Source organism: Xenopus tropicalis, chromosome 8 (assembly GCF_000004195.4).
Source record: "Xenopus tropicalis strain Nigerian chromosome 8, UCB_Xtro_10.0, whole genome shotgun sequence".
Classification (NCBI taxonomy): domain Eukaryota; kingdom Metazoa; phylum Chordata; class Amphibia; order Anura; family Pipidae; genus Xenopus; species Xenopus tropicalis.
In genome coordinates, this window is record NC_030684.2 from 141,022,978 (window position 1) to 141,045,406 (window position 22,429).

General features: G+C 39.2%; 1 protein-coding gene across 1 annotated transcript in view; it reads left to right on the forward strand.

Annotated features, from left to right (window-relative positions):
- LOC100496402 (E3 ubiquitin-protein ligase RNF213) overlaps positions 1–22,429 on the forward strand; it is an 86,032-nt gene that overhangs the window by 18,435 nt on the left and 45,168 nt on the right. The window contains exons 7-20 of the mRNA XM_012953685.3: positions 382–578; positions 975–1,255; positions 2,581–2,834; positions 3,343–3,546; positions 6,422–6,614; positions 8,917–8,972; positions 10,637–10,787; positions 11,856–12,008; positions 14,650–14,739; positions 16,076–16,198; positions 16,716–16,899; positions 18,243–18,416; positions 18,744–18,890; positions 20,478–21,121. Coding sequence (XP_012809139.1) covers positions 382–578; positions 975–1,255; positions 2,581–2,834; positions 3,343–3,546; positions 6,422–6,614; positions 8,917–8,972; positions 10,637–10,787; positions 11,856–12,008; positions 14,650–14,739; positions 16,076–16,198; positions 16,716–16,899; positions 18,243–18,416; positions 18,744–18,890; positions 20,478–21,121 — 2,851 coding nt within the window. The remainder of the gene's footprint in view (positions 1–381; positions 579–974; positions 1,256–2,580; positions 2,835–3,342; positions 3,547–6,421; positions 6,615–8,916; positions 8,973–10,636; positions 10,788–11,855; positions 12,009–14,649; positions 14,740–16,075; positions 16,199–16,715; positions 16,900–18,242; positions 18,417–18,743; positions 18,891–20,477; positions 21,122–22,429) is intronic.

Sequence of the window (22,429 nt, forward strand, 5' to 3'; positions counted from 1 at the left end):
CTGGTAACATCAGTTATTAACATCAAAATTATAAACATCAGTTATTAGTCAAGGTTAGTGATGATCGAATCTCTCCTGTTTCGCTTTGCCGAAAAATGAGCAAAACGAAACGGCGGAAAATTCGGGAAACACGGGTGTCAGGCAACTTTTTTTGACGCAGCAAATTTTCGTGGAAGTTACGCGAAACAATTCGCCAATGGCACAATGCGGAAATTCGCTGTAAATCCATGCCTGGCTCACCATTAGTCAAGGTACCTGTTAAAATAAAGCCAAAAGAGTCTGTCCCAGCCCAACATGTTACTGATAGATGAGAGTAAGAGTTTTTTTAACTTAGACTTGTCATATGTGTATTTTATTTTTCCGCTCCATCGCTGCGTGAAGGGACTACAAGGGTAATTTGCTGTATGAAGGCCACACTGAAATTTCCAAGAACAACCTGGGTAAAAACATTCCATACAAGTACGTCATTTGTCATGGAAAGAAAGAGGAATACGAGTTCATTTACAAGAGTGACTGTAAAGCTGATGTAGCTGTGAATCGCTGCCTCTACATTCCATCAAACCTTATCAGCCAGAGAGGTACGGAAGCCCATCAGCATGGAATTAATATACACTGTATAATGCAATGGTCATTGTAGAGATAATTGCAGAGATATGGCATAGCTTTAGATATCACATTGAGATGGCTCTGTCTGAGAAGATATCAGCAAACTATTGCCTCAGATACGAATGACTTGGTAGAAGGACATGTCCTAACTGCTCACATTTATTGTGACTGGAATAACCATAAGTGTAAAGTATGGCATTTTGTCCCTCAATACAATTTATAGTAAGAACTCTATGTTTTTGATGGCATGTCCAATTCTCATTGGTACAATGAAATGCCATGAAATGCCATAGTCAGTTCATTTTTGCTTGACATGTGATCTTGAAAAGCTAATATCTTAACCCTGACATCTCTCCTTGTATTTCCAGAATGGCACCAATACGACGACATGTGTATGAAGCACGACACAGGATTTTTGAATACAATGTTCAGTTATATAGGATGGAACAAGTCTCCCATTTTTGAAGGGAAGAAAAAGGCAGGAAATATCATGTTGGATGGAATCTTTAGTCTTCTCACTGCCTGTGACTCCAAGAACTTGTCAAGTTTTCTTAATCAACTCCATCAGTTTTATTATGTTTCATCCCACTCAATGGTGTTTGAAGATGGACCCACGCCCTGGAGATCTCATGGGTTTGGAGAGAAGGAGGTACAGTATACCAGTTACAGTGCTAATGGTGTATTTATTATCCACGTAACTGTTTTGTTAAAGCATAGTTAATGGATAATGAAACTTGCACCTTGCCCGCTTCTTGACCACTAGGAGGCAACTCTGTACTGTCTTAGAATAAAGTGCAAAAACTTATACCTTGGTTTTGCACCTAGGTTCAGTGAGGGGAGCAGGATGGCACATGGGTATCCCCTGTAATGCACCCTACCTTGCATGGCATTCTTTTGTGCTGAGTGACACAAGGCACTTCAAATGTGTAGCCCTGGGGCAGCCATTCCTGGGGTGTTTGCCACCATTTAACATTTTATTCTTGAACCAACAAATGTATTTTTAGCTGTAATTGGTGTGTAGGTGCCATCTCAGCGCATTGTGCCTGAGTCTGAGCTTTCAGCCAGCGCTACACATTAGAACTGCTTTCAGCTAACCTATTGTTTCTCCTACTCCCATGTAACTGGAGGAGTCCCAAGCCGGACTTGGATTTCTTACTATTGAGTGCTATTCTGATACCTACTGGGAGCTGCTATCTTGCTCCCTTCCCATTGTTCTGCTGATCGGCTGCTGGGGGGGAGGGGGTTATCACTCCAACTTGCAGCGCAGCAGTAAAGTGTGCCTGAGTCTGAGCTTTCAGCCAGCGCTACACATTAGAACTGCTTTCAGCTAACCTATTGTTTCTCCTACTCCCATGTAACTGGAGGAGTCCCAAGCCGGACTTGGATTTCTTACTATTGAGTGCTATTCTGATACCTACTGGGAGCTGCTATCTTGCTCCCTTCCCATTGTTCTGCTGATCGGCTGCTGGGGGGGAGGGGGGTTATCACTCCAACTTGCAGCGCAGCAGTAAAGTGTGCCTGAGTCTAAGCTTTCAGCCAGCGCTACACATTAGAACTGCTTTCAGCTAACCTATTGTTTCTCCTACTCCCATGTAACTGGAGGAGTCCCAAGCCGGACTTGGATTTCTTACTATTGAGTGCTATTCTGATACCTACTGGGAGCTGCTATCTTGCTCCCTTCCCATTGTTCTGCTGATCGCCTGCTGGGGGTGAGGGGGGGAAGATGTCACACCAACTTGCAGCGCAGCAGTAAGGTGTGACTGAAGTTTAGCACTGGTCACATGACTGTGGCACCCTGGGAAATGAAGAATAAGGCTAGCCCTGTGGGAATAACGGATTACAATGCAGGATTCTGCTGGAGAAGCTCTATTAACTGAAGGGTTTTCCCATGACAGTATCCCTTTAAAATTAACAATCAATGGTGCTGTGCGCCAATAACAAATCCATGCTTGTTTGTTTTTTCCCTTAAAACAGCTGAATAGTCTAATAATGGAAAAGCTTTGCCAACATTTCATCAATAAGAATTTAGCAGCAGCAGAGGATGCCATTATAAAAGACAGGCTGGTGGCTGGATTGCTCTGCGCCAAACTGATAGAAACCTACCAGCTTCCTGCTGACAGGGATTCCCTTGTAAAGATCTGCAGGCTTCTCTCTTTGGAGCAGATGATTAACAGAAACCTACCCATCCAACTTGAGGAACTGAAACAAATCTTCTCAGTCTATGAAGGGTAGGTGTTCACTTTGTTAAAAATAACAGTAATGAAAATGGTATGGGTTTTATTGAAGCCCAATTTACAAAAAGTTACAAACAGGAGTTGAGAAGAATTGTCTTTGAAGAAAAATGGCCCCCTTTTTGATATTGCTTATTCAGTTGAGCTTATGTAGAAAAGGTTCATAAATCAGAACTGTCAAATATAAATTTATATTATTTTTACACATACATACCCAATTCTTTAGATTCAAGGGAAGCCATAATAGTCTTCCTCCGACTCATAAGAACCATTTCCAACACCCCTTAGGCTACCAACCCTCCCTCAACTTCTTTCATTGTGAAGAAATGGAGTAGAGGACTTGTAGTCCCTTTGGTTTCCATTGTGGATGGTGCACGGAGTCTCTGCCCCCAGCAGAGGGGGCATTAGAGTTACCTTTACTGCACACTACTTAGGCACAATTGCAAAAATGCAATTTGAGCTTTGGATAATGTATTGGGATCTTAACACCAGAATCTCTTTACAGAACAGAATATTCCTTGAAACAATTCTGCATCAGATGCATTGATAGTGAAATTAAAGACTGGGTTGATATACTGCCTGTTTATCACGCATTAAATGCTCCGGCTAATGCAGAGGATTCCACACAACTGAAGCAAGAAGAAAACTGGGCAGGTTTGGACGGACTCCCATATCAAACATTTGTGATATGGTCTCAGTTTTACAACAGGTAAATGATTTATTTTCTGGTATTTACAGTATATAGCACCAACTGATTTGCACATAGATTATACACCATTGCCTGCCGCAGTGGAACTTGCAGACTAAAGCCCTATAACAAACACAGAAACTATGGTCAGTTTATATCAGCAGCCAATAAACCCTCCTGTATGTTTTTGGAGTGTGGGAGAAAATCCGAGTACACAGAGGAAACCCACACAGACACAGGAAGAACATACAAACACTATGCAGATAGGACCCAAGCTGGAATTGAACTCAGGATGACAGCGCTGCATGACAGCTAGCCACTGAGCCTCCATACTACCCTGCCCCATTGTATGAATTTTTTTTATCACTTCCCTGAAATGGGTCTGTATGTGAGTGGATAGATAGGTCAGTGTGGGTCTGTATGTGAGTGTATAGATAGGTCAGTATGGGTCTGTATGTGAGTGGATAGATAGGTCAGTGTGGGTCTGTATGTGAGTGGATAGGTCAGTATGGGTCTGTATGTGAGTGGATAGGTCAGTGTGGGTCTGTATGTGAGTGGATAGATAGGTCAGTGTGGGTCTGTATGTGAGTGGATAGATAGGTCAGTGTGGGTCTGTATGTGAGTGGATAGATAGGTCAGTGTGGGTCTGTATGTGAGTGGATAGGTCAGTGTGGGTCTGTATGTGAGCGGATAGATAGGTCAGTGTGGGTCTGTATGTGAGTGGATAGGTCAGTGTGGGTCTGTATGTGAGTGGATAGATAGGTCAGTGTGGGTCTGTATGTTAGTGGATAGATAGGTCAGTGTGGGTCTGTATGTGAGTGGATAGATAGGTCAGTGTGGGTCTGTATGTGAGTGGATAGATAGGTCAGTGTGGGTCTGTATGTGAGTGGATAGGTCAGTGTGGGTCTGTATGTGAGTGGATAGATAGGTCAGTGTGGGTCTGTATGTGAGTGGATAGGTCAGTGTGGGTCTGTATGTGAGCGGATAGATAGGTCAGTGTGGGTCTGTATGTGAGTGGATAGATAGGTCAGTGTGGGTCTGTATGTGAGTGGATAGATAGGTCAGTGTGGGTCTGTATGTTAGTGGATAGATAGGTCAGTGTGGGTCTGTATGTGAGTGGATAGATAGGTCAGTGTGGGTCTGTATGTGAGTGGATAGATAGGTCAGTGTGGGTCTGTATGTGAGTGGATAGGTCAGTGTGGGTCTGTATGTGAGTGGATAGATAGGTCAGTGTGGGTCTGTATGTGAGTGGATAGGTCAGTGTGGGTCTGTATGTGAGTGGATAGGTCAGTGTGGGTCTGTATGTGAGTGGATAGGTCAGTGTGGGTCTGTATGTGAGTGGATAGGTCAGTGTGGGTCTGTATGTGAGTGGATAGGTCAGTATGGGTCTGTATGTGAGTGGATAGATAGGTCAGTGTGGGTCTGTATGTGAGTGGATAGGTCAGTATGGGTCTGTATGTGAGTGGATAGATAGGTCAGTGTGGGTCTGTATGTGAGTGGATAGGTCAGTATGGGTCTGTATGTGAGTGGATAGGTCAGTGTGGGTCTGTATGTGAGTGGATAGGTCAGTGTGGGTCTGTATGTGAGTGGATAGGTCAGTGTGGGTCTGTATGTCAGTGGATAGATAGGTCACTAAGGGTTTATGTATGTGCTGGGATCACTTGGAAGGGTTAAACTTGATGGACTTTATGTAACTATAGCACTATGTAATATGTTGGTACTTTATAAATACATATTAATAATAATGATAATAATGATGCCAGCATTCTGAGAATGCTAAATATATGACCTCATTGCTTGTGCTGTGACATCTCAATTACTACAGTATGTAGATAATAACTAGGATCAGCCCTACTTCATGTGGAAATCCATGTGAAAATAACGATCCCCCTCTGCTATGTCTGAGATTGAAGCTGTCCTAGAGGCCTAACCTAATTATCAGTAATTATCCTTGACGTATGGAGACCTGAATGGCATAGCAGGTCTCTGACATGGGGTTTGTCCCTCTTGTTTATTATTCAAGGACAGTCTGGTATTGGGCATCATCTGACGATAGACCCTTGGTCATCAGTTTCATGCAGGATCTTTTAGACCAGGGATCCTCAACCTTTCTTGCTCGTGAGCCAAAGTCAAATGTAAAAAGACTTGGAGAGCAACACAAGCACCATAAAAGTTCATGGAGGTGCCAAATAAGGGCTGTGATTGGCTATTAGGGGCCTCTATGCATCATGTCAGCTTACAGGGGCTTTATTTGGTAGTATATCTTGGTTTTATTCAACCAAAACTTGCTACAAAATCAGGAATTCAAAAATAACTGCTTGGTTTGGGGGCACTGAGAGCAACATCCAAGGGGTTGACTATGAAGATTTTCATTCATCCAGGTCATGGTATATGAAGAGTTACAAAGTTCCATTGTGACTGGATTAGTGGAAGAGTATATATGCTGAGGGCTTCCCATACCAGTCAGTTGAACTGAAGAAGCTGCTCGGATGAGTAGTGAAACATCTTCAATGACTACTTAACAAGTCCAGTTGCTTTAGATTTATTTATACTAGATATCCAAGGGGTTGGTGAGACACATGTTGCCCGAGAGCAACTGGTTGGGGATCACTGTTCTAGACTCTCCCTATGAATGCCTAGCCCATTTAATATACCTTTTTATTGTCTTGTTTTTCTTTTTGATTCTGTGCTACTTTCTTTTGCCAAAATGAAGTGGGGATTACTATATAGAGTGGGAATCTTGGGTTGATCAGGGCTTGTCTGCACAAATGAAAGCCTGGTCTGTGTGATCAAGGCTGGAGTCCCCCCCATCGTATTTTTATTTAATTTCTTGAATGTTAGTAGTTGAGCATTTGGGTCGAGGCACAATTAGTGCTCACACGTGACTTTATTACAGAGATGTCCTTACACACATGAGGCGGGAGGAGAGTTTGCAGCCGGCAGGCAGAACCTTGCTCAGATCTTGGCTGTGCCTTGTGCCACTGGAGAACCTGTCTACGTTTTTGGGGAAATTTCGCACCGATTTCCGAGATGCTTTTACCGCCTCCTGGTACAAGATTCAAAAGCAATCCTCGAGCAGCAAAGATAAGGTTTGTCTTATGCGCACTGTGTTACATCAAATGGCAAATCATTTCAATGTGTGAAGGGAACAGAAATAGCTAAAATATATTAAAAATATATATAAAAATTGTTTTTTGCTCACATATAACATTTAGGGGCACATTTACTAATCCACGAACGTCCGAAAAGCATCCGAATGCGTTTTTTTCGGAATGATCGGTATCTTGCGACGTTTTCGCAAATTTTTCGAGTGCTCAATATGAAAAAATCGCGACAATTCGCGAAAGTCGTACTGGCTATGCAAAAGTCGCAACAATTCACGAAAGTCATAATGGCTATGCAAAAGTCGCGACAATTCACAAAAGTCATAATGGCTATGCAAAAGTCGCGACAATTCGCGCAAGTCGTAACGGCTACGAAAAAGTCGCAAAAAATACGAAAAAGTTGCAAAATGTTAGTTTCCAATCCGATTTTTTCCCATTTGGGATTCGGATTCGTGGATTAGTAAATCAGCCCTTTAGGATGGTCAAAGCCAATTCCATTTTCCTTTTTTTTTCACGAGACCACCGACAGACCTTGGCAATCACAGTTTACTTATCATATAATGCATTGGGACTAGGTCCCTCATTCTGGCACATACACAAGACTTTGGGGTGATACAAAACTTGCCTTAATAACAGTGCCCACAAAATGGCAGCTGCCTGCTGGCTGTGATTGTATATTCCTAAGGCTGAAGGAAACAAGATTTATATCATTTATATAGTATGTGAAGCTAATTTTGCTTAACAAACACAATAGAAAAGAAATTGGAATTATTTGTTTGGGAGACAGGTCCCCTTTAATACAAGTGCTACATAGCAACCAGTAGTTAGTTCTAAACAGGCTATGCTTTGACTTATTACTATTTAGCAGCCATTTTGAGTCTGCCCATATATATGGGAATGCAACTCCTGTAATGCATAGGGACATATTTAATATTCAAAAGCAAGTTTCAGAAAATAATGTATAAACATTTTATGAATTTATGATCTTAAAGAAGTAAAGATAAAAACTCAGTAAGCTTTATCATAAAGGTCTGTGTAAATACAGCCATAAGCACCCACAGAAACGCTGCACCGAGTCCTTCAAAAGAAACACAGGATTTCTTGTCTTCTTTTGTGTAAATATGTTCGTCTGTGTCAGACTTCCTTTCCTTTAGGGCTCCATCAGGTTTAGGGTCTGTGCCGCTCTCTCCCTCTCCCCCTCCCATAAGAATTCATAAGACTTCACTCCCCCTCCCATAAGAATGTATGATCTGAGCTACCAGCAGCTAGAGCTGCAGCAGGAAGCTACTGAGACCAAGCTAAAATGGCAGCTGCTATCTTAAACAAACAGGGGGAGGTTCTAGGGCTGTTACTCAGGTATGGTAAAGCTCTCTGCAGAATAAATACGTTCTAGCTTCCATTATTGTGACACTAATGTTGCCTTTCCTTCTCCTTTAAATATATTTTAGTAAAATATTTTTGAATCAATTCAAATGAATTTTTGAGATTTATCAAATGACAAAATCTTAAACTAATTTAAGAAACCCCAGCTAGTAAAAGTCAATGGGAAGTGTATCTAAAGCCTTCAAACAATTTACTTTTCAGGTAACACTTTTCAAACTCAAGTTTTTGAGATTTTTTTAACTGACAAAATATATATATATTTTTTTTTCTTTTGTTTTGTTATATTTTTTTTTTGTTTTTGGAATTAATTGTTTCTGCCTCATTGAAATGAATGAGAGAATGTGGTTTGCTTTGCAACTGACTTTTCTTAATTAAATGCAATCATCATTAACCCATTCAAGCTTTTCCTAAATATGTTAAGGGACCTATTAAAGAATCTGATATACTGATATATATCCGTAAATATTGCCCTTTTACATCCTTTCCCTTGAGCCGCCATTTAGTGATGGGCTGTGTGCTCCCTCCGAGATCAGCTGACAGGAAGTGATGCAGCTCTAACTGTAACAGGAAGTAGTGTGGGAGCAAAAGGCAGAACTCTGTCCACTCATTGGCTGATGGGGCCTAGCATGTATGTGTGCCTTGGCTTGTTTGTGTGCACTGTGACTCCTATGATCCCAGGGGGCGGCCCTTAGTACTTAAAATGGCAGTTTCCTATTTAGGATTACCCAATGGCACATACAGCTAAATAAGTATATTTATATGAAAATGGTTTATTTAGATGCAGCAGGGTTTTACATATGAGCTGGTTATGCAATATATTTGTATAGAGACATTGTTTGAGGGGGTTAGTTTTCCTTATTATAATGCAGCAAAAGTCTGAGCAAGTCTTTTATTTACATTACAGCATATTGAGAATGTTCTAAACAAACTTCTGGAAATGACGGATCAACTTAGTCAAAAGTAAGTACAACATCTAAAGTTTTCTCTATTTAACTGATGCTCTAAACAGGATTTGGACACACATAATTGTAAGTTGTTTTTTTTAAAGGATAAGAAAACCTTTTAAAAAATGTATGTAAAATTGCTCAGGGTATTTTTTTTAAAGCACATTTAGGATTACCCAATGGCACATACTGCAAAAAAAGTATATTTCTATGAAAATGGGTTATTTAGATGAAGCAGGGTTTTACATATGAGCTGTTTATGCAATATATTTTTATAAATACCTACATTGCTCATGGGTTTAGTTTCCCTTTAAGCAGGAAAGTGCCTTGTGTGGCATGATGGCATTTGATCTCCTAACCTTGTCACATTTGCCATTTTTTTCTTAAAAATTTACATTTTGCAGAAAATGAGTAGGACAATACGATTTTAGTGTAACTTTTCATGCAATTTAACACAAGCAAGGTTTTTGGATTGAAGTTTTTGTAAATATGCTGGAAATCGAGAAAAAAACGGCATATGCAAATTAGGAGTCCGTTCAGTAGTCCAATAAATATTATTATTATTTATATAGTTCCATCAATTTACGCAGGGCTTTACAGAATAGAGGGGTACAAAAGACAGAAGAGTTAACACGTACATATAAACAATTCACAAAAATGGTTTGCAGTTACATTGTATCGGAGACACTAGGGGGAGGGCCCTGCTCGCAAGAGCTTACATTCTATAAGGGAGGGCTAAGACATAAGGTCAGGGTAGATCTGACAGGGAAGATCGTGTATTCAGTTGAATCCGAAATAATAAGATTTAGTGCATCCCTAGTTAAACCACTCGATAAATAACTTTTAATTCACTTTTTTATTGGGGGTCGTAAACCCTGCTGCACAGCGCGGCTCAACCAAACTATATTCAGCTGTTGCCTGGCTACAAATCCCAGAATAATGTAATATATAATGAAGGTTGTGTTCTTAAAGCAATATTGCACAATAATACTTCTCCCAAATCTCCACAGCCAGCAACTTCATTAAAATGCAAAAAATCCCCCAATGAGAATCCCAGCTGATGTGAGTAAATCCGGCTCCCTGTTCTCTGTTCCTGCAATTGGAGTTGGGAGCAATAAGCACAGTTTCCCAGCACTGAACAAGTCTGTCCCTTTATCCCCATGTCTGATTCCTGTGCCATATAATGACGGGAAAATGACATCATTATCTCTATATGTAAGGTACCAGCAAGATGGCTGACACAGTGCTGGGAATCAGCATTCTCATTGGTCACTTCTCCTGCATTTATAATGAAGTTTTTGGTCAGTAGAATTCTCATTGGTGAATTTTATTGCATCTATAATTACGTTTTTCAGCAACTTCTATAAATAACTGGGTTGTGCAGTGGGACAGCGTTGCAGTTGGGTTTACAAACCCAAAAAATAAAATTAATTTATATTTACTAAACAATTCAATTCACTTTGTGGAAACAAAAGTTTTATATTGTCCCACGGACTGGATATTTTACTGTTGATGTTACTTTTTATTTTAAAAAGGATGCAGTCATTGACTTTCATTGTAAGATATTAGGTCACATATTCCACCCAATGAATTAGGAGTTTTGTGTTCGGACTGTTGTGGGTACGTTTTTTCTTAAATATTTTTTACGTTGTGAATTTGAAATTTGGGGTTCTATTTCAGGTCACTGCAAAAGGACTCCATATACTTGTGTAATATCAGTTTGAAAATTCACCATTTAATCTGCATTCAAACTGAGCTGAAAAGAAACAATCATCTCCCACCTCTATCTTTTAAGATCCTACTAAAGCTTTTTGGAGCTGCAGGGAAACAGGTGAGTATGTATGTATGTATATATGTATGTATATCTTTATTTATAAAGCGTTACTTATGTACCCAGCGCTGTACAGTAGAATACATTAATACAAACAGGGGGTTAATAAGATAATAATAGATAAATACACAGTATAACAATAAATACAGATAAATACAAGATACAGTAACAGTTGCAATAAGTTAAGAGTCAAAGACACAAGAGGATGGAGGTCCCTGCCCCGTAGAGCTTACAATCTATATGGGAGGGTAAGAGTCAAAGACACAAGAGGATGGAGGTCCCTGCCCCGTAGAGCTTACAATCTATATGGGAGGGTAAGAGTCAAAGACACAAGAGGATAGAGGTCCCTGCCCCGTAGAGCTTACAATCTATATGGGAGGGTAAGAGTCAAAGACACAAGAGGATAGAGGTCCCTGCCCCGTAGAGCTTACAATCTATATGGGAGGGTAAGAGTCAAAGACACAAGAGGATGGAGGTCCCTGCCCCGTAGAGCTTACAATCTATATGGGAGGGTAACTTACAGACACAAATAGGCAAATATAAGTGTTGTAGGTCACAGTGGGTGACACTACAATATAAGTGCTAGGTGAGTGTGAGTTTCATCCAGCTGGCGATCTTGCTCTGCTCTACATTAGGCTCCATATCTATAAATCATCAACTGCTCCTGGAAACTTCAACTCCCAATTAGTCATATCTGTTATACAGTGAGTTTGATAAATTGGACTTCCCCATAGGCATTATCTTTAACTTACTTTCTCATGAATTTGATTCAGTATTTGAATGATCTACACCACTTTAACTATCTAAACCACCTTGCACTTTCATTTTACAAACATAAAGGCATAAATAGAGCAAACTATCTTTGAGTAATCATTGACGATGTTTCCCTTCTCATCGGAGCAGATTCTTCAGTTCAACTGGAGTTGAACTGAAGAAGCTGCTCGGATGAGCAGTGAAACGTCTTTAATGGTTACTCGGCAAGTCCAGCCGCTTTAGATTTACTAGATATATTGTTAGGTGCTATCCCTGCTGTAGATTTAATCTGTGATTATCCATTATTGAATCTAGGACTCAACAAAAGGGAGGGAGACAAGTTTTTCTGAAGTACAAAGCAATTTACACAAAGCTGTTGAGATGACTAAAACATGGCTGAAAGACTGTTTTGGACATAAATTTAATTTTAGTCGCTATATGTATCCAACATTTAAGGATGAGCTCAAGGTAAGTGTAGCTGTGTTTTTGTTTGCTTTATAATCTGCATAGTTAATTCAGATAATTCAGTATTCTCAATGCTAAACGCAGCTGGCCAACCCATAGTTGACCTATAAGGTTTTTGTAGTACCAATATTGATTAGGGCAATAACTCAAACTTCCTGGGACAGAGGTGACAGTTTGTCGCCCTATTACTTGCCCTCAGTAAACCTTTGTGCGGGGCATCTCCCAGAAGCTTTCGCTAGAGAAGGTGTTACATGTGACTCTCTGTCTCTTTCAAGACTGGCCCTCATAGCTTAGCTGGAGTAATTGTACCCACTCTGATTTCACTTACACACAGTTAGATCTCTCAAGTCAATGGGCATTTTTTGCAGCTACTGTGTAATTATATCTTAGTTGGGATCAAGTACAGGTACTGTTTTATTATTACAGAGAAAAGGGAATCATTTAACCATGAAATAAACCCAATAGGGCTGTTCTGCCCCAATAAGGGGTAATTATATCTTAGTTGGGATCAAGTACAGGTACTGTTTTATTATTACAGAGAAAAGGGAATCATTTAACCATGAAATAAACCCAATAGGGCTGTTCTGCCCCAATAAGGGGTAATTATATCTTAGTTGGGATCAAGTACAGGTACTGTTTTATTATTACAGAGAAAAGGGAATCATTTAACCATTAAATAAACCCAATAGGGCTGTTCTGCCCCCAATAAGGGGTAATTATATCTTAGTTGGGATCAAATACAGGTACTGTTTTATTATTACAGAGAAAAGGGAATCATTTAACCATTAAATAAACCCAATAGGGCTGTTCTGCCCCAATAAGGGGTAATTATATCTTAGTTGGGATCAAGTACAGGTACTGTTTTATTATTACAGAGAAAAGGGAATCATTTAACCATTAAATAAACCCAATAGGGCTGTTCTGCCCCAATAAGGGGTAATTATATCTTAGTTGGGATCAAGTACAGGTACTGTTTTATTATTACAGAGAAAAGGGAATCATTTAACCATGAAATAAACCCAATAGGGCTGTTCTGCCCCAATAAGGGGTAATTATATCTTAGTTGGGATCAAGTACAGGTACTGTTTTATTATTACAGAGAAAAGGGAATCATTTAACCATTAAATAAACCCAATAGGGCTGTTCTGCCCCCAATAAGGGGTAATTATATCTTAGTTGGGATCAAATACAGGTACTGTTTTATTATTACAGAGAAAAGGGAATCATTTAACCATTAAATAAACCCAATAGGGCTGTTCTGCCCCAATAAGGGGTAATTATATCTTAGTTGGGATCAAGTACAGGTACTGTTTTATTATTACAGAGAAAAGGGAATCATTTAACCATTAAATAAACCCAATAGGGCTGTTCTGCCCCAATAAGGGGTAATTATATCTTAGTTGGGATCAAGTACAGGTACTGTTTTATTATTACAGAGAAAAGGGAATCATTTAACCATGAAATAAACCCAATAGGGCTGTTCTGCCCCAATAAGGGGTAATTATATCTTAGTTGGGATCAAGTACAGGTACTGTTTTATTATTACAGAGAAAAGGGAATCATTTAACCATGAAATAAACCCAATAGGGCTGTTCTGCCCCCAATAAGGATTATTTATATCTTAATTGGGATCAGTTACAAGTTACTGTTTTATTACTACAGAAAAAAGGAAATCAGTTTTAAAATTCTGAACTATTTGCTTATAATAGAGTCTGTGGGAGACGAGCATTCCGTAATTCAGAGCTTTCTGGATAACAGGTTTCTGGATAAGGGATCCCATACCTGTACTCTTTTGAAAGTGTCCAATCCCTAAATACAGGGATTCCCAACCTTTTTTACCTGTGAGCAACATTTCAATGAAAAAAAAGCTAGGGAGCAACACAAGCACAAAAACATTCCTAGTAGGTGACCAATAAGGACTCGGATTGGTTAATTAGTGGCCCAATGTGTACTGGCAGACTACTGGAGTGCACATGGTCTTTATGCCTCCAAATCATGCCTGCAAATTTTATAATGTGCACCAACTTTGAAGCCAATGGGAGCAACATCAAAGGTGTTGGTGAGCAACATGTTGCTCACAGGCCACTGGTTGAGTATCACTGCCTACATACAAGGCCCTCCATTTGGAACTTTTGTGGGATGTATCTCTATCCCTAAGTCTGTACACCTGATTCCCTACTTTGCCAGTTGGCATCCAGGATTACTAATCCTACTATTCTCCTTGGTGGAGCTCTGGTTGCTTACTAAATAACCCTGTTCTTAGCACAATAATTCTATAACAAAAATATATCCTACTTAACCCTACCTACACCTTAGGCTATGAGTATCCATACCCCTCCAACAGGTGGGATCCTTATGGAGACAAAGAATATGGTGTCTTCCCATTTAAAGGTTATGGAACCTTACACTCCTGGACAATAAAGGAACTGCAAACCCAAAAGGATCACAAGCAAATTTATACATATTCCCTTGGCTGTGTAAATGAAATCTAGAATGCTTCAGGCCATTGTTAGAACAGGGATTGTCGTATTCTCTGGAATTGTTGTGTTAGCAACTGGTGTGATCAATATAGTTTTGCTATTGGTTGTACTGTATCAAAACAGATTCCAGTAATATTTGCATTTTTCACATTTATCTCATCTAGATCTGGAATAGCCTTCTTGAAAATGAAGAAGCTACGGACCTCAAGTGGAAAGAACTGTTCCTCTCAGATCTAGCCAGAAAAATTAAGGAGGTAATCTCACAAAATCACAAAATATCTTTTAGATTACTTCCATGAAAAAGTAAATTTTTATACATTTATAAAAAATATTTATATTTTTTATAAATTGATATGGTTACCTGGAAACAACTTTTAGCATAAGAATACGTCCTTACAGTTACATTATTTAAGCTATAAGGAAATGTAGCTTGTCAGTGTTTAGACATCGCTGATGTGAGAATAAATAAATATATTTTCCCTGAATATTTTAAAATTTGATGTACCTGATAGCTTTACTTTGATGTGTTAATGTTATGAAATTGCTAATTTTTTATAGTACTTTAATGAGGAAAATCTCAATCTCTCCACTCTGCTTTCACTTTTGGGCCATTAATATTTTGAAAAGAAGTCAAAAAACAAATTAACTATTAAGGGGCACATTCATCAAAGTACGATTGAGTCCGTATACAAAAGAAACGTATTTTTTCTAAGTTTTTTTGTGATTTTTTCGTTAATTTGCACGACTTTTTCGTACCTTACGACAATTTGCGCAACAAAATCGTATCTTTCGTACTTTGCGACAATTTGCACGACAATTTGTGCGACAAGATCGTATCTTTCATACTTTGCGACAATTTGCACGACAATTTGTGCGACAAAATTGCATCTTTCATACTTTGCGACAATTTGCACGACAATTTGTGCGACAAAATCGTATCTTTCGTACTTTGTGACAATTTGCACAACAATTTGTGCGACCACGAAAGTTCTGAGATTTTTGTATTGAAACAAAAAAAATCGTATTTTGTGATACGGATTCGTACTTTGATAAATCTGCCCCTATGTGTTTTAAAGGCCCGATACAACTTCAAAATTTCTACTGCTGGGATAGTTTTGTGGTGTCTCTTTGTACAGGCTGTGAGCAAACTCGTTCTTCTGAATTGAGTTGAATACAAGGGAATACCTGTTCTTTCAAAGATTCTCCTTTCGTGGCCCCTAGACAGGCCTCTAGTAACGTCATACTGTGTCCCTTTTCTGTCAGGCCACAACCCTCCCTGGATTCTAGAAATGGGACTATATAATGGGTATTCGGGAAGGTAAATGGCGCTTGCTCCATAAAACCACAATATCCCTTGATCTATTATCTGCCATCTTTATCTCCATTACCTTCAGTTCACCAGTTCCAACAGCTTCATCTCTCCAGCTCTGTCTGACTCCCTGCCACGTTAGCTCCCCATGTCAAGTGCAATTCCCCTAACAGCAGAACTAGCCCCTCCCCCAAATCCAGCCAACTGAGTAGAAGGGAAGGTATTTCACTACCATCTTTTATCTTTACTTTCTTCTTTCTATATTTCTTTTTTTTATACAGGAAAGTCCTGTGGAACAAATAAAAATCTACTGCAAGGAACACTCAGTGTTGCAAGATCTTCACATCTCCATCGGGGAATGCTTTGAGGAATGCGCCATTAATGCTGTTTATAATGCCTATCAGGTAAAAACTCAGAGTTTACCATGAAGCTGACGATTTTCGATATTTTGTGCGACCATTGGTCGTATGAAAGATCGTTCCAACCCTCCACTGACGTTAAGGGCTGAATTGTCAGATATGGAGGTAGAAACAATAGGATTTCTACCTCCTTCTGCTGATTGAGCCCTGAAGGTAGATTCTACTCGGACGCCTTCAATGGCGCCAGATCAAAATCTTTTAACCCGCCCGATCGGCGAGTCGACCGATATCCACAGCCTTCTGTGATATTGGTTGCCTCGCCGAGTTGCCATACACGCACCGAATATCGTACGAAACGAGGTTTCGTACGATATTATTGGTGCGTGTATGGCCATCTTAAATGTATGAATAGGAATAGGTGAGTGCTGGCCTGGCTCATCTGGCGCATTTGTTTCTTTATTATGTTCTCTACCAAAGGGTGCACATTTTTCTTCATCCCTTACATTTTCTATAAACCTTATCACAAGCTCATGAATTGTTCTATCTTTACCTTTCCTCATAGTCTCACGACAACGTTCTCAACCAAATCTCAATAAACAGTCTGCAAAATTTTACAAAACTGGTATCGACAATTATAAGGAATTCCTGGCCGAAAGACAAGCAGGGAAACCCAACTGAGAACTATAAGGAGATTTTGAAGCACATGTTGCACTGGAAGGATTTCACTCATATATTCAAACTATATGGTAAGAGATACTGTCATTCAATACATGTTTCCCAACTGGATTTTAAATCCAGTACAGGTATGGGACCTGTTATCCAGAATGCTCGGGACCTGAAGTTTTCCGGATAAGGGATCTTTCTGTAATTTGGATCTCCATAACTTAAGTCTGCAAAAAATCAGTCAAATATTGAATAAACCCAATAGGCTTGTTTGCCTCCATTAATGATTAATTATATCTTAGTTGGGATCAAGTACAGGTACTGTTTTATTATTACAGAGAAAAGGGAATCATTTAACTATTAAATAAACCCAATAGGGCTGTTCTGCCCCAATAAGGGGTAATTATATCTTAGTTGGGATCAAGTACAGGTACTGTTTTATTATTACAGAGAAAAGGGAATCATTTAACTATGAAATAAACCCAATAGGGCTGTTCTGCCCCCAATAAGGGGTAATTATATCTTAGTTGGGATCAAGTACAGGTACTGTTTTATTATTACAGAGAAAAGGGAATCATTTAACCATTAAATAAACCCAATAGGGCTGTTCTCCCCCAATAAGGGGTAATTATATCTTAGTTGGGTTCGAGTACAGGTACTGTTTTATTATTACAGAGAAAAGGGAATCATTTAACCATGAAATAAACCCAATAGGGCTGTTCTGCCCCAATAAGGGGTAATTATATCTTAGTTGGGATCAAGTACAGGTACTGTTTTATTATTACAGAGAAAAGGGAATCATTTAACCATGAAATAAACCCAATAGGGCTGTTCTGCCCCCAATAAGGGGTAATTATATCTTAGTTGGGATCAAGTACAGGTACTGTTTTATTATTACAGAGAAAAGGGAATCATTTAACCATTAAATAAACCCAATAGGGCTGTTCTGCCCCAATAAGGGGTAATTATATCTTAGTTGGGATCAAGTACAGGTACTGTTTTATTATTACAGAGAAAAGGGAATCATTTAACCATGAAATAAACCCAATAGGGCTGTTCTGCCCCCAATAAGGGGTAATTATATCTTAGTTGGGATCAAGTACAGGTACTGTTTTATTATTACAGAGAAAAGGGAATTATTTAACCATTAAATAAACCCAATAGGGCTGTTCTGCCCCCAATAAGGGGTAATTATATCTTAGTTGGGTTCGAGTACAGGTACTGTTTTATTATTACTAAGAAAAAGGGAATCATTTTAAAAAATTAGAATTATTTGCTTATTGTGGAGTATATTGGGCATGGCCTTTCCAAAATTTGGAACTTTCTGGATAACTGGTTTTCAGATAAGGGATCCCATACCTGTATAAGTAAAATAATAAGTAAATGAATAAATCATGTTTCAAACCAATTTTGTTTCCTTTAACAGATCCCAACCAACCAGTTGCTTCTCAGTTTGTAGAAGAAACACAAAAGCTTGTTGCTTTGTCAGACTCAGTCCTTCTTGACACTGTTGCCAACCTAATGCATGGAGATATTCTATACGAACACCTTAAGTTGATACTGGACCGTGAGAATCAGTTTGTGGCTATATGTAGACTCAGTAAGTCGAGGATTTTTTGTCTTAATAAAAATACAATGGTGCAAATGTATTGAAATCCGAATGTGGCTTTTTGTAACCGTTTAAGAAAACTGAGGCAAAAAAACATGAATTACACTATTTTCAAATTTGAGTTCTCAGAACTCACATTTTTGTGAATTATCGAAAAAATCTTACATTTGAATAAAAAAGAATTAACTAAAACCTGACAATCATCTGTAGAAGAACACAATCAATTTATTAGCAATTGTTTTATGATGAAACCTGAATTTGAAAATAAATAAATCACCCTCCCCGTATCATGCACTGCTCACCCATACTTTCTTTTAGGATTAAGCAAAGGAGAAGCCATTAAGGTAGAAGATGTTAAGAAAGTTCTGGGTTGGAGGAACGAAGAGCTAAAAAAAGTCGACTGTAAGAAAACATGGTTGAAAAACTTGCTAAAAACTTGCCAGGACATCAGCAAGTCTGTCCGAGGTAACAACAAACACTTGATTTGTTTCAAATGACGTTTTGTAGCATTTTTTCACAGTCTCCTACATCTTCAAGTAATGCAGATATTTTATTTTGAAATAATAATGTTGAATGTCAAAAGGAGAACAGGTATCTTAGAAGGAATTTATTGGATAATGAGCCATCCCACTTGGGCATTCCCTTCATAAATAATCATCATCTGATTATGGCAAGATCAGGCTGGCCCACTGGGGATCGAGACAAATCCCTGATTCTGATCAAATAAAACATATACAACCGGGTTATTTATTAATTATTTATTAATGCGCATTAATGTCTCTGGTCCCTTGTTACATTAGTAAGGTTATATATCTATAGAGGTGCTTTTAGTTACAAAGTTCTGATCATATAAGCCCTCATCCCACATCAAGGTAAACCCCACATGGTGATCCTAACTACATACCTCAAATCACACTTTTCACAGACTGGTTTTTATACCCCAACCACCATCTATATCTTTTATAGAAGAAAATTTGGCACAACCATAACAATTGTGGTCTCTCAGGCTTAATCCTCCACTGCTTAGGGCTTTTATAAGATAAAGATCACCCATACCAACAACCAGTACTCTGGTCAGGAGACCAGGGTCGGACTGGGCCGCCGGGACACCGGGAAAAATCCCGGAGGGCCCCGGCCCCAGCGGCCCAGTCCGACCTTTGCCGGCGCTCCCCCTAATGACTGTTCCTCCCCTGACGCGTTCAATTTATACACGCTTGGGGAGGATGTCAGGGGGGGGTTAGGGGACGCGGCTGGGGCGGGAGCCCCCGTGGGCCCTGCACCCCCCAGTCCGACCCTGCAGGAGATACTTTTCCAATAGAAATGCCACCATGCAGGGAGGTGCCAGCCTGAAACAGGATCAGTAAGTCTTTCATTTTGTGTCGGGGGACACAGGAACCTTGGGTTATAGCATCCACCAGACACAAAACCACCCTGGAAAGTTGCTTAAAATGACCTTTTCTTTCATTATGCTTAAACAGTTTTTGGGTGGGTGCCCTTTAATAATGGGTTCCATTGGCACCAGGTGAAAATATCATCCATTTACACTGTACATTAGTGTAGGCTGACTGGGCAGATGGGTACATGAGTCTTGATAAATGAATCCTGCATATTTTGGTTGACCATTCCACGGTGCTTGTGGCAGAACATGTTTGTTAGTAACACAATTGATTGTAGGTAGTTCAGTCACACATGTGACTTGTTCCAAGAAATATCAGTTCAATAAACTATTCTGATGCTGATGTTTATTGGGTTCTTTATCTGTCAAGTGCTTTCCGAAGCTCTGTAGTCAGGCAACTTCAACTCAATAAAAAAGTCCAAATATAAGAAAAGCCGGGAATAGATGGATCTCCCCAAAAAATTCAAAGTAAACAACAAAAGTAGAAAATCTCTTGCAGTTAAAAAAGAGGTGGGTTGTATGTCTAGGCGCTAATGGGGCAAGTTCTAATGTATTGTATTATGATATATCTTTAAATGGGCATTATACTCCTGCTATACTGTATTATCATTATATAATAATATATATATTATTGTATTTTGTTTTTCCCCCCATAGTAAATACTGAGGAAATTCAAAAAATCCTTTCTGTTAATTTGGGATCACAAAAATTAAGTGATTTATTACCCGTTAAGACACTGGGTGCTACTGAACCTCCTGAAGACACAGTGACATTGTTTAGCAACCTTAGTTTAACTTTAATGTCAATGGCCGAGAATCTTCAGACCCACCTGCACAGCCATGTTTTCCGCAACTTGTGGAAAGAGGCCGTCAGCTCCTTTTCAAAGACACGTTGTTCGGATGAAAATTTAGAAAGCGATGATGATGAAAGTGATGATGATGAAAGCGATGAAGATGATGAACTTACTCTGGATGAAATGGAGGACTCCTTGTTCACGCCATGTTTTAATGAATACACCAAGATCTATGAAGACATCAGGTCTGAAGAAGTGACATTTGAAGTCCTGGACACATATTTCAAGACTTTCAAAAAGCGTTACCAAGTCCTGCATAAAGAACTACAAACCATGCGTCAGTTAGATCTAGAGGATAATGGTTTATGGATCAAGGGCCGAATAAGGAAGATTGAGCAGTACCATGAGCTGTGTGAGGCCTTCGAATCAGCCCAGATTGTTGATGACATCAGAAATTTCTGTAAACTTTCAGGAGATTTTGAGACCTTGAACACTCTGCAACAATTTGTAAGTACAGTATTACTCCAAACACAGCGTTCAATGACAGCTTAGACCATTAATTTAGCACTAATAAACAATAATATAATACCGTACCAAGCAGTCTGTGGGTCACATGGGCAGGCTGGGAGGGGTCATAAAAAATACCAATGTTCTCTTATTGGGCAGCCCCATTTATTGGTGAATATTATTCAGTGTAACTAGTGATGAGCAAATCTGTCCCATTTCACTTTGCGAAACTGCTGAAAAATTCACAAAATGGCAACAAACTTGCGAAGTCAATGGGTGACTTTTTACGCGCAACTTTTTTTCTTACTCCAATGAATGTTTTTTTCACTCCAAATGCATTAAAGTCAATGGGTGTTTTTTCCCCAACATATAATAATCTAAAACTTCTATAATGGTCATATCTATCTGATTCTGAGCCACTGCTGAAAATCAACCTTGTCCTGTTTTACTTCTTTTTGTTGTGACTAATTGAGGCTGGATCACATGGGACAAAGCCACACCTTCTCCAAAGAATGTATTAAAAATCCATCTTTATTTCAGGCTAATAAAAACATAACACAGTATGGTAGCCAATGCAGGAATTGCATTACCTGACACGTTTTGGACCTCTGGTCCTTAATCTTAGCGTCCCACTAGATTCCTGAACACAAGTATATACACATGAAGAAAAGTCACATGTTAGCAGCAACCAGTCAAAATAAAGTTGTATAAAAACACATTCATAACTAAAAGTCAATGTCTAACATATACACATATGTCCAAATATTCTTCTAAAAAATATATTTTAGAAAAAACAAGCCATTCACATCCCACCTCTTGTTCAAACCTTTTGGGATTCTAATTTTTATTTAATAAGCTCTACAATAGATAATTACAGACATAATATCACTTATTGGTGAACTCACCTTCTCTATTACTTGTACTCTGAGGGAACTCTTGTCTCCTGTAGTACGTTGGGTAAAGTGTCTACCTATTGGGGTATCTCCGTTCTTATTTGCTAGATGTTTCCTGACCTTGTCTTTTAGTTTGCAAACAGTACATCCAACATACTGAATATTGTAGTCATTTGCTATTCAGATGAAGTCACCCCTAATACGAAGAGAACCGTCATCTACCACCTGGCAACCCATACATCGCCTCTTTTAGTTCTGACTAATGTCCTTGAGGTACTTCTTTTATGTTGGACCTTATTGTCCTCGGTACCTTTTCTCCTGCTTGTGAGTTGTATAGTGCTTCTCAAATACGTTCCTCTGGTGTTAAAACCTTAGAGTTCCGTATTTGTTTGTTACAAAAATGATGACGGAATTT